The 13,514-nt window shown below is 38.2% G+C and overlaps 1 protein-coding gene across 1 annotated transcript in view; it reads right to left on the bottom strand.

Annotated features, from left to right (window-relative positions):
* Positions 1-12,827, bottom strand: part of LOC124254529 (ribosomal protein S6 kinase alpha-5-like) — a 55,752-nt gene extending 42,925 nt beyond the window's left edge. Inside the window, exon 1 of the mRNA XM_046688343.1 lies at positions 12,680-12,827. Within this exon, the coding sequence (XP_046544299.1) occupies positions 12,680-12,749 (70 nt within the window). The 5' untranslated portion in view covers positions 12,750-12,827. The remainder of the gene's footprint in view (positions 1-12,679) is intronic.
* Positions 12,828-13,514: the final 687 nt, after the last annotated feature.

The raw sequence follows: 13,514 nt of genomic DNA, 5'->3' as shown, positions 1-13,514 counted from the left end.
AGATCTCCACTGGCTCAAAGTTGAGGACAGAATCAAGCTTAAAGTGCTGACTCTGACATTCCATGCTATCCACCACGATGCTCCTCCGTACATTTCTGAACTCATCCAAGAATACAAACCTGAGAGAACTCTAAGCTTCAGTGTCTCTTGAAGGTTCCGTCAGCTTGTACATCACTTGGCGAGAGAAGTTTCCAAATCTCAGCCCCCCAGTTATGGAACTCCCTCCCACTTGAAATAAGAAGTGCCCCTGAGTTTGAATCATTCAAATCACTACTGAACACTACTGCTACTGTTAGACTGTGTATTTCCAGGACACTTCATTGCTCACAAGCACTTTTGAGCAGTTGATTATACTGGAAACAGGCTATACAAGTGTAGATTTATTATTATTTTTATTATATTATTATTATTATAATTACATGCAAGGTTGACACGCAATCAGGTGAGCTTGATTCATATAATACAATTGATCGTGGCCACTTATATTAACTGATAAAGGTCAAGGTAATCTGAATGCAACAAATCAATAATTGCTTGCACTCACTCAAACACTATAGATATAACTAAATGTCAATACCGGCCCAAGACAAATATTTTCTGCTTTTTGTTATTTGCCACCAGGGACAAAGAAATTGAAGTGATTTCATTGTAAACAAATTGTCGTGTACATCAGAATTTAAATCTTGAATTAATTGCTTTATTCACAGAAATTAAGAGATTACCCTTAACATTGTGCCAATACTCGTGCTGTTGATCACTGGATTGTCTGGTCCAGACTCGATTATTTACAGACTGCCGCCTTCTTGCTGGAATATTGCTGAGTGCGGCGTAAAACTAAACTCACTCACTCATTGTGCAAATACAAAATATATGTGAGTGAGTGAGTGAGTGAATGAAGTTTTTAGCTTTTAGCAATATTCCATCGTATCATGGTGGGGAATGCCAGATATGGGCTTCACACATTGTACCCATGTAGGGAATCAAACCCACATCTTCAGCGTGATGAGTTATGCCTTAACACGTTGATTGCCTATCACAAGTATACGCGAAGTATCATTTCTGGCTGAATTTGCCACTACAAGTTATCTCGTAGCTACATCAGTGGTACTTTAAAACAAGTTTCACATGTTGGCAAAATTGGCACAAGAAACAAATGTCACCTGGCATTCTTTGTTACCGCCAGGAGATGATTGCTTCTTGTGCCTATTTTGCCAACATGTGAAACTTGTTTCAAAATACCACTGATATAGCTACGAGATAACTCGTAGTGGCAAACTGGGCCAGACACTGATACTACGAGTATACTCATGGTGGCGGTCAACGTGTTAACCACTAGACTACCCCACCGCCCCACACAATAAAATGAAAAACTCGTATCTACTAAAGGGGTTTGACACATCAATCAAATAAAATGAAAAATTAGCGCCTACAAAAAGGTTTCACACATCAATCACTACTGACGATGAATCACAATGACCTTTCGTATCCCCAGCCCTGTTATTTAATATACAACCACAACATATTGAAGCTAAGCACTAACACATTACATGTACTCCGATAACAACAACAACTGCATCAGCGACCTTGAGTAGGCCGGCATACATCACAACAAGTTTACTTTACCATGCATTTAGACCTCCATCTTTATTATCTAACTTTTATGATTGTGATCATTTTAATCGAGAGCATACATTCACAAATCACTTCAGCCTTCAACATCTCCTGTACCAATCAATCAGCTCTTGTTGCCATGGTTACACATGGGGGTGGGGGCGATGCTAGGGATTCATATGACTTTCTTTTGTTGATAATTGACTTAAATTAACAGAAGAAAACCTTTGCACTACTAAACATAGTGAGGAAGACATTGTATAGTCTCAGAGTCACCTTTGTTGAGTGAGTGAGGGAGTTTAGTTTTACACTGCTTTTAGCAATATTCCAGCAATATCACGGCAGGGGACACCAGAAATGGGCTTCATCAGTTTTGTTGTGTGGAGAGAGGCTTGAATGTAAGAGTGATGATTGCCAGAGACACAATTTAAACTACAAAGAGACAGTTCCTAAAAATCTAAGTACTACATTGAATTGAAAATTGTATGAATCATATTATGTCTAAATAATGGGGTGGTGTGTGTGTGTGCGTGTGTGTACGTGCACACACCATTGTACCCTTGTGGGGAATAGAACCTGGTCTTCGGTGCAGGCAAACACTTTAACCACTAGGCTACCCAAGTACCCCCAAAAGACTAATAACTTAAGCTGCAGACAAGAAAACATCCAGTGATGATAGTATGTGAGTGAGTGAATTCAGTTTTAAGCCGCTTTTAGCAATATTCCAGCAATATCATGGGGACACCAGTACCCATGTGGGGAATCAAACTCGGGTCTTCGGCACGACGAGCGCCAAAATATGATGACTTGGCAAAGACATTTCCATGACTTGAATGAAAACCAAGTTCTATGGATAGTCAACTCTTTATTGCAATGAGTTGCAATAAAAAAGTTGACTATCCATAGAATTTGGCTTTCCTTCATCATTATAGCTTCTAAAATGCCTCTCAAAGTATTTCCATGACTTACAGGAGTACTTGAATATTGCATTGTTATTTAAGACAATCAGAAGTGATTTTTACACTGCAACGAGGCTGGTGATTACTGACAGCGGACAGCAACACTCGCATGTCATCGAACTGACACACATTTACTTGATCTGAAAAACAAACTGAATCTCTGAACTGCCATTTGCTAACTGATGTGACAAAATTGGTCTGTGTCCGCTCCTTCCGCATCCATTTCAGTTTTAGTAATTGTCAGGTTGCGGTTTCTTTCACAGGGAACGCAAATCAATCTTATTCACAAAGTTCAAGCTATTTCACTGTAACCTGAATTTCATAATGAAGATGTATCTATTAATTCTGTTTTAACATTTCCTGGGCACTGAAATCATATGCAAGTGGTTCATGCATGCATAGCTCACAGCTATTGGTCTGTCACCAAGGCAATGAATTAAAAAGAGCCCAACTCAAGTCTAGAATGATTGGGCAAATCTAGTTGCTCCCAAAATTAAGTGAGTGAGTGAGCGAGGAGTTTAGTTTTACGCCCAGCACTTGGCATCTGGCGAATCTGGACCAGACAATCCAGTGATCAACAGCATGAGCATAGATCTGCACAATTGGGAACCAATGACATATGTCAACCAAGTCAGCGAGCCTTCGGAAATTAAGTACTGCTCTGAGGCCCTTTTAGATATTTCTATTTGTAGATACATATTTTTCAATAAGATAACTTTGAGTCTGTCACGATGTCAGTTTACCATAGTAACAAATGACACATTCATAACTTACTGAATAATGGCTCAAATACAGAGTTCATTCAAGCTTCAAGATGCTGAAAGCTGTTGCACTTTCATGGATTCAATCTGAACAAGCTGAATGGCTACAACCTATACAAGATATACTCTGGTATTGAATATAAGTACCGGTATGCACTCTTTCAAGATTATTTCAAATTTCACATTGAAAAAACAAGGGGTAAGGATGCATCTGTTGTGTAATGTGCATGTTGAACCTTGTTCACTACAATCTAAAATTCATGCTTTGCCAAAGGTGCATGAGTGAGTGAGTGAGTTTGGTTTTACGCAGCTTTTAGCAATATTCCAGCAATATTGCGGCAGGGGACACCAGAAATGAGCTTAACACTGTGGCAATGTGCAAAGGTACATGAAGTCTCTGACTGTTTACATATATGAATTATTGATAGATAGACTTGTAATCACATAAGCAAAAATATTTTCTTCTAAGATGGGTGATTGATAAGTTCTGAGCTCCACAAAGAAAACTTTAGCGAAAGCAATAGAATGATGTAATCTGGGTTAGAATGGGTCTTCAGCAACAATGCTTGTTTTAAGAATCAACCAAAGGGGTCGGGTGGTCAGGTTCACTGACTTGGTTCATGTATGTCATCGTATGACAATAGTGTAGATCGATGCTTCTGATGTCAGTCACTGTATTGTCTGGTCCACACTTGATTATTTACAGACCACCATCATATAGATGGAATATTGCCATGTGGGGTATTAAACAATAAATAAACAAACAAACAAACAAATAGAAAAGAATGATGTAATTTTCACCATAAGCCACTTCTACATTGATACACTTATGCCAACTATGTAGCGCGCCAAAAGGTTCTTCATAGCGCAATGACACAATTGTTCAAGTTGAAATAGGTTCCCGCTGGGGCATGTCATCAGTTCCCAATTGCGCAGATCGATGCTCATGCTGTTGATCACTAGATTGTCTGGTCCAGACTCGATTGTTTACAGACCGCCACCATATATCTGGAATATTGCTGAGTGCCGAGTAAAACTAGACTCAATCACTCACTCACTACTTCTAAATACCATTCAAAGAATACACCCAGTTATAAGCCATGGTACCCCCTGAAGATCCGGGTTAGAATTGGTCTTCAGCAACCCATGCTTGTCGTAAGAGGTGACTAACAGAAGCAGGTGGTCAGGCTCGCTGACTTGGTTGACACATGTCATGGTATCACAAATGCGTAGATCAATGCTCAAGCTGTTGATCACTGGATTGTCTGGTCCAGGCTCAAATATATACAGACCGCCACCATCTGGCTTCAATAATGCTGATCGCTGTGTTAAACAACAAAACATCCAACCAACCAACCAACCACCCACCGAAGGTGAATTCATAACAAAATTATGACCATTATGACCTTGACCTTGGCATTAAGAACCGCATCACTTGAACAAGAATCATGCAAGCCAGTACTGGAACATGTACAAGGGGAGTGTTTCTGATTACCAACAGTCCTTGATGTGTCATACTAACCCATATACAGGTGTTAACAGGTGTCAAAAAGTTCACCTGCATTGTGATGTGTTAATGTATGATTACTCACAGTATGCTTAAAGGTCACATGCAACCAAAAAATCAAACATAATTAAAACACAATTATCGCTTCTTCATGACATATAATATGCATTGCTGATTATGAAAAAACAAATAAACAAAATTATAAGCGTATGATCGCAAATGAAAAGTGCAATATTTTGTACTTGGGTTTACCTCCCTCGAAACGAAGCAGCCGGGATACCGAACCCAGTCAGAGCGGGTGGGTGTGCACTCAAGTGTAACGGCTGGTTCATTAGCAGATGCCGCCTTCACGGGTCATTGTGTGTGTATATATAGAAAGTTGGGTTTTGTAAATACATGCTCATTTTTTGTGTATAAAATTTTACAATCAACAGATATCATAACATGTCATGTGTTCAAGTATCACACCTGCCTGTCTGTGTAATTACATAATGTGACAGAGACCGAACTCGGGCCATAAATCAACGCGTTTTGTTTATGGTGTATAGCCTGATTGGTGTTAAGTTCAAATTGCATGTGGTCAGTGATCGCAGTTGTGTATTGAATATTGTCATTAGCAGACAGGCAGGCAGACACACTGGTGTCAATAAAACAAGACATTGAGTTTTGTCTGTGACAGCGACATATCTATATCACCGTTAGAAATCGTAAGTCAACTCTAAATAATGACATTGCTTTTAAGTATCGAACTGAGAAAGTGACTCGGTAAGAAGAACGTGTGGTGAAATAGACAAATGAAATTTAAATAAACAGTTTATTTACTGTCATAACATACAAAAGCTCGCGCATGTGAGATATCAACAAAACATTATGAAACTAGCTCACACCAAAGCCTTCACCGAGTATTCACCAGACAGCCCGCTTCCAAGTTGCGCGAACCTTTTTCACTGCGCACGTGCTATGAGCGCAGCCAGCTGTTGAAACCCGTATTCCCCAGAAAAGTCTGGGGAAAATTAGTGAAACGTTTGAACTCCGATTTCGCGCATTTTTTTTCATCGCGTTATTTTTCAACTTTATAAGTTGAATTTGCATTTTTGACACTTTCCATACCGAAAGGTATCAGAATCTGCAAAGTTGTGTTTTACGTTGCATGTGACCTTTAATCATTTTGTTGTTTGTTGTTTAACGCTGCAATATTCCAGCCATAGGCGGCGGTCTGTAAATAATTAAGTTTTGACCAGACAATCCAGTGATCAACAGCATGAGCTGCGATCTATGCAATTGGGATATGGTGATGTGTGAACTTGCACAAGATTCCACACGATGCAAAAACTGTATGTCGAGAATGGATGCAGGAAAATATTGTATTGCATCTGGAGGAATGAACAATGAACCAAGCTGTTAACAAGAACTATCTAATCTTACGTTACGGTCTACCACAATATTTCATTACATTACAAGAACCATTTTTTCCCTTTAAGGACCCTTTAGATTAGATTTATTGATGGCTCTTGGATTATAGTATTGTGGGTCAAGGTCAAAACCTCATTCACAGTAGGCGACTTAAGTCGGGATGTCCACAAAATAATGATCTATAGTCTGTTTGGCTCAAAAGCGGACCGATGAATTGCAATCTAACTCGAAAACTAATAAACATAACACACTCAATGAAACGCTGATCATAATCAAAACATCATACCCACTCTGTGAGGTTTTTGCAGAATTTTTGTCCTAAAATAATAAAGTTGTTTAACAAACTATCATTAAAATATTGACACAGTTCACTGTTTGTTATGAGGGAGGAGTGCAGAGAAAGGGACAGCCAGGGATCCAATGTGTGAAGTCCATTTCTGGTGTTCCCTGTCGTGATATTGCTAGAATATTGCTAAAAGCAGTGTAAGGCAAAAACTCACTCACTCACAACCTGACACGAGTTACTGACTTTGGCCCATGCCAGATGATAGGTATTAATAATTCAGCAGCACTAATTTAGATTTTGTTTTCTAATGATCAACAGGGGTTATGGTAGCCTTGTGGTCAATGCATTCACTCATCATGCATAAGTTCCAGGTTCAATTCCCTACATGGGTACAATGTGTGACTGTGAAGCCCATATTTTCTGTCTCCCATCGTGATTTTACAAAATAAATACTCACTTTCATTCACTCTAATGATCAGAAACAAAAAAAATCCTTAAAACTGCATCATATGTTACAACTGGGCCTCTGGTGACCTTCAACAAACTTAAACAATGTCATCTTAACTTGAGATCCCATCTGTCAGATGGCAGTAATTCTGCTGTAGACAAAGGACATAAAGATACATGATATATCAAACTGTATGTCATTACCGCCAGGAAACCTACCTTTGGTGATGATCCAAATAAACCTTGGATTATATAATACATCAGATTTAAAAGGTGACAATTTATGGATTTCAACTTCTATATTATGAGGAACATGACGTTTTGGCATATATTCATACTTCTTCATCTCATAACAAGCTCACATCCATAAATATTAGAGTTTTATGTGTTTCCTTCCAAATGCCGTTCAACATGTTCAAAGACCTTAAACTAGGTTTGTTCTCGAAAAAAACAAAACTGTGACTTCTAACTACAAAAGATGCAAATATTCCTGGGCCTTTCAAGCTCCACAACCTTGGTAACCACGGTAACATGTACTGCTTACATTGCACATACCACATGCACTTACAGTTTAAGGTTGAGTGAGTGAGTGAGTATTATGCCGCACTCAGCAATATCCAGCTATATGGCAGTGGTCTGTAAATACTAGTAATTGAGTCTGGACCAGACAATCCAGTGATCAACAGCATGAGCATCGATCTGCTCAACTGGGAACCAATGACATGTGTCAACCAAGTCAGCAAGCCTGACCACCCGATCCCGTTAGTCTCCTCTTACGACAAACATGGGTTACTGAAGATCAATATTCTAACCCGGAACTTCACAGGTGTTTAAGGTTGGACAGCACACCAAAGAGAAAAGAAGATATGCAGTCAAACACTGCCAAAGCTGAAGAGCATTGTGTACCTTTTTCAAGTTATCCAAAGTCCGATAACCACAAAAATGATGACCACAGTTTTTAATGGGCACTTCCATGTTTACCAAAGTAAAAGCTAAGGTGTCAGAGTTGGCTTCGAGAAAAGGGACATAACTTGTTACAGCCACTGATTGCACTAATATCGAGTTAAGAATTTCCAGCCTAGTTCTGTAAGGGCAGAAACTAGACTTCAACAGTCAGTTAACTCCCTTGCCTAGGAGTGATTGGGAATCAAGTTTTTACCTAGATTTATTATGTAACTTATAAACTAGAATATTCGACACTGGTTTGGACAACTGTTCTATCACAAAAACCTCAACTAAGTCGGGGTTTCACATTATCCTAATGAGACCCAATGAGTCCAGTAGCAGATTTAGATTGGACTTTTAAACTTCCATTTGTTTTAAATTGAAGGCAAGACATGAAACCATTGCACGATGGAAATTAGAATCACACCCACAAAATGGGGTCAGTAGTCATGCAGTATATTAAATCATCAGACCACAGAGCTGGTGAAAAACAAGTGATTCAATAGAAGGTAACATGTTTAACATTTTTTCTCGACTAGAGTGTTGCGTAACACTGTCATACTGAATAACAATAAGCAAGCTAGACCATGTGAGCAAGGCTCACTAATACCTTCAACCATGACTCAAAACTTCAACTGTACAACAGATAATCAAGAGCATTCTTGACAAAAATACAACATCTGTCTCAAACTTGGCACCGACCACAAACAAAGAAGCCATTACCCAAATCTGAAAACAATTCTATAATGTGACTCTGAAGTATTGGCTGAACAAATTCATGACGGACATTTTCACCCCAAGTTCAAGAGATGTAATTTGTGAAAATATCGATAAATTACAAAATATATTGTTGCACTGCACTCTCAAACAGATATGGAGGGTGATCCCCAAATTTGAAACAATCCATTCAAATGAGTTTTAGTTATTGGTTGGACAAAAAATATAATTGAAGCAACTCTTTCAAAAATTGGATCCAAACTTTGCACTCCATTCCTTTACCAGACAAAGAAGGTGGTCTCCAAATTTGAAAACACTCCAACCAACACTTTCAAGTTATTAGATGAACAAAAATGTCTTCTGGTGGAATTCCTTGGTATGACTCCATAATCCACCTTGGTAGGTCAGGGGTTTAACAAATATCAATGAATATTGATTCGACATGTTCAATGGATTGTTGCTTCAAATGTTTGAATAAAACTGAGAGCTTGTTTTGTTTCTGAAACTGAAAAACTCCATATGGTTTCAAATCTGCCCATCTCTAAAATATTTTCTGTTATTAACACAAGAAATAAAGTCTTAATTTGATTGCACTATGGATAAGAGTTAATCTTTGAAATGGCAAATTCACCTGATTTTTATGCAGCTTTGAAATTCAACTCATTTCAAGCAAATAATAATATATTTGAGGTACTTTATTTATTTTATGCTAGGTTTCCTTTTGGCTAAAGTCAGTTTACATATGCCATGGAAACTAAATACAAGTGAAGATTAATAAATAGTTAACGAACACAGATTGCAGGAGATTCAATACCAATATGTACGAGTGAGTGAGTGAGTATAGTTTTACGCCGCATTTAGCAATATTCCAGCAATACCATGGCGGGGGACACCAGAAATGGGCTTCACACATTGTAATCATGTGGGGAATCGAACCCGGGTCTTCGGTATGACGAGTGAAGACTTTAACCACTGGGCTACCCCACTTCCCCAGACATACAAACAGAAGGAAGTGTGACAACACTACCAGATAAAAGGTTATTTCAGAATGTGTGCATGTATCCATTGCCATCTTCAAAATATCCTTGCACAACAATGAAACATTACCACCTCTAGTTGGTGAATAATCTCTTTCTTCAAGAAAGAAGACAACAATGAGGATATACAAAATCGTGAATCAGTATGCAAAATGTTTAATGAGGTACACAAGCCTGAATAACTGATTCATACGAGGGCAGACATTTTAAAACATTTTTTACACATTCTACAAATCTGCAGGACTCCCAAAAGTTAAAACATGAAATATTAAAGTGAAATGTTACAAAAACAACACACTTACTGTCACTATTAATATAATAGATTTAATTCAAACACTACAAGCACAACCTGTATCTCAAATTTCAAAACACAACAAACTATGACGTGTGATGATAGACCTGTGTCTATAACAGAAGGGAGGTAACTCTAAACTAATCTCACAAAGTCCACATACTTTTTTCCTGCTGCCTAATCAACACTTTGAGGAAATCAACAAAACTAGTTTCATTTTGTTTTCAAACGATCACCTTGAAAATTCTCTAAACACTCCACTCCTCCAAAGTCTTGGTAGGTCTAATAATGATCAATGTCACTTACTGATAACATAATGCAACTGGTACCAGACCCTTGGGCTGATAACTTTAAGACCTACATACATACTTATCATAAAGTCACTGAGAGTGAAGTCTGGAGACATCACCTTTCATATATTTACCTGTCTGTTGATCAAGAAACTTTCAAAAATTCACACTCAACTCAATATTAACCTGTCCCAGGCGTTCAGATGAACAACTATTTCGGACAATGCTGTTGTGTATACTGATTCTTGCTGTACTGACAATACCGGCAGGGTGGGAAGAGTTCACAAGTATTCCAGAAGAAATTGCTGCATTGTTCTCGTCAATCAAGCCCACAGATATTAATCTTTGGCAAATGTTTCTCTAATTATACCTTCCATTTACAACCAATACCAAATATGACATATGTAACTTTACACCAGACAACATTATTAGTCATTAATCATTGCAAGCTTGAGGAAAAAGCAGCATGGCCAAATATTCTTGTTAAATTGGCTGTTGTGTGACTTCTGGGTTATTATGCCCTACAATACCTTGTCTAATCATAAAACCTCTCAAATGTTCAAAAGGAACAATTCATCACTAGATTGATATATATAGCAGGCTTCAACAAGAGATATTCAATCTAGTTCTTCTTTAAAAGCGGAAAACTCTCAACAGACAAGACATGCTTTTTATTCTATCCACCTATTTTCACAATCGAGGTGATAAGGACACAAGGAATCTTTACAAAACTATTGGTAATATTACAGAAGAATCTCCAGTAAAAATAAATAAATAAAGATTCTTGTCTTTGGTGTCCTACTGCTATCTGCCTTGCAAAGTTCCTAAAACTTCATGATACAACAGTTTGTTAACTATCTGATGTGAAATGTTTTGATACAATATAGCATATAGTGCCTCAAATAACACAATGATGAATTGTTTCACCCTTATATACTGTTACTTAAATGTTGTATTCAAAGTTCAAGATCACCAATTGCAGCATTCAAAACAAACATGAAACCTCCACAGGCTATAAAAATGAAGAGGCAAAGTAGCTGTAAGCATTTCCATATTGGTACTACTTATATCCCTGATGAACATAACAACCCCCTAAATTTTTTATTTAAAGGGGATAACTGTTAAAGCGCAAAAACTGTAATAAAGTAAAAAGAGGGAATGAATATTGTTCATTTCGCTTTTAGCACTATTCCAGCCATATCTGTGGAGAACAATAGAAATTAACATAACACATTCTACCTATGGGGGGAGCTAAACCAGGGCCCCATTTCACAAAGTGTTCGTAGCACTATAGTGATCGTAACTCCCATACTTTAACACAGACTTACGACAGTTGTAGCGCTATGATCACTTTGAGAAACGGATCCCTGGTCTTCAGCATGACAAGAGAATGCTTTAACTGCTAGGCTACCTCATCACTCCAGATGTGATAAGAACTCACTAAATACAGTGTTCAGAGTTTGAAACTTACTTGGTACCAAGTTATCTGAATTCATGAAGGCCACTAGTGCTTGTGGACATAATTACATTTAAAAGTTTACAAATTAAGACGGGCACACTAGTGTTTGTTCAAAACTACTTTCTTTTTCACAATCTAGGGCATGTAGAGCTAAGTACATCTTCTGGTTTGGATTCAAAATATGACACTTATTACATGAGATGGTTAAAAGGGGATCCAGGATTTAGAAAACTTTACTTAGCAGTTACAGTGGTTCACGTCAGGTTTCTCAAAAATAAGGGAGTGGTTGGAGTGTTATTTTGATAAAAAGTTCTGTTGAAGTTCGTCACTGACGTTTGTAAATAGTTAAAACCAACAGAGTCTGTATGACATTGCCTTATATCTGGAACCAATTGATAGGAACTAAGGTCCGGAACTAACTGGCTGTGTGTTACATGAACTTGTAAACAAATACAAAGTTCAGCAGATTCACCTTATAGCAGATGGATAGATGTAAACAATCCTGACATGTCAACTATCTATTCGTAACATAACAGCCAGGCTTCCTCGTCAAAGACAGATGCTGCGTCATTCTAAACACAGGACATACGCGACAAAACAATACAGGTCTAGTCTGGACAGAATCATCAACAAAAACAACTTGCTAACAACGCTCGAGGCACTCAAAGGTCAATTTCAGTGCATCTTATTCAACCTTTGCAGACGATTTTGATCTGGTTTTATAAACCGCGACCTATATTTTTCCCTACTCGAAACATCTACATCCCGGAAATAACTGAATGTGACCACAATGAGTTTGACCACGATAGAAAGACTTCATGTATTTCTCTACTGGATTAAACACCTGTGTGCAGCACGTTGATGCGACAAGTTGCGTACTTCGAGATCAACTCGCGACATCGCGACACTGCAACAAGTTCTGCGGGCGCATACCCAGAAAATGGCACTCGCTTACCGTTTTTCAGCTCCATCGTGACCGTATCAGACCCTGCAGAGTCTGCCTCATCGGAGAGTAGGGTCTCCATGCTGCAAATATTTGCAAATTTCTTGTTTTCGTAAACAATATTTCTTCGGTTGTTTTTGCGATCGACTGGAGACTTCCCTTCCCAAAATGCCCAGCCTCAGCTACCGGAAGTATAGCTGATAGCTATGTATAGTAACAAAGCACGTGGGTTTGTTTTGGTTGAAATGCCACGTGACAAGAACAGGTGCCCGTCAAAGCATTAATAGTCAACCTTGAACACCTGTAACTGTTAAATATTGAACTTCTACAACATCTAGAACTTTGTTGTTGAGTTTTCCCAAGACATCATCTGAATAAAAGTATTAAGAAACGCTTAACCACAATATTATTGATGACACGAATAATTTACTAACTCAAGGTCAACAACTTGAAGGAAAAATTCTCAAGCTGTGTACATTTTCATACAGTTGAAGGTTAAATTAAGGCAAACTGACATGTGGAATGTTTATATATGGTATGTAACTAAAATTTAATAAGAAGTAATTTTTGAAATAGGGAATTTGCAGTGTTTCGTAAAAATATAACCTTGACTGTGACATGGGGTGAATATGGCTTTATGCCGCTTCTAGAAATGTTAAACAATATCAGGTCGAGCCACAGCAGAAATGGACTTCAACCTCTGGATTTGAAAAAAAACCCAGCCATTTCACCAAAGGGTTACACATTGTAAATGTACACAGAATGAAAGAACAATATGCGTGTGCGTGCGTGCGTGCGTGCGTGCGTGCGTGAGTGGAGTGTGCGTGCGTGTTTCTGTCGACCCATC

Source organism: Haliotis rubra, unplaced genomic scaffold (assembly GCF_003918875.1).
Source record: "Haliotis rubra isolate DU_JTF1 unplaced genomic scaffold, ASM391887v1 Scf574, whole genome shotgun sequence".
Classification (NCBI taxonomy): domain Eukaryota; kingdom Metazoa; phylum Mollusca; class Gastropoda; order Lepetellida; family Haliotidae; genus Haliotis; species Haliotis rubra.
The sequence above is the reverse complement of the archived record's forward strand: the minus strand, read 5'-3'. Positions and strand labels throughout refer to the sequence as shown.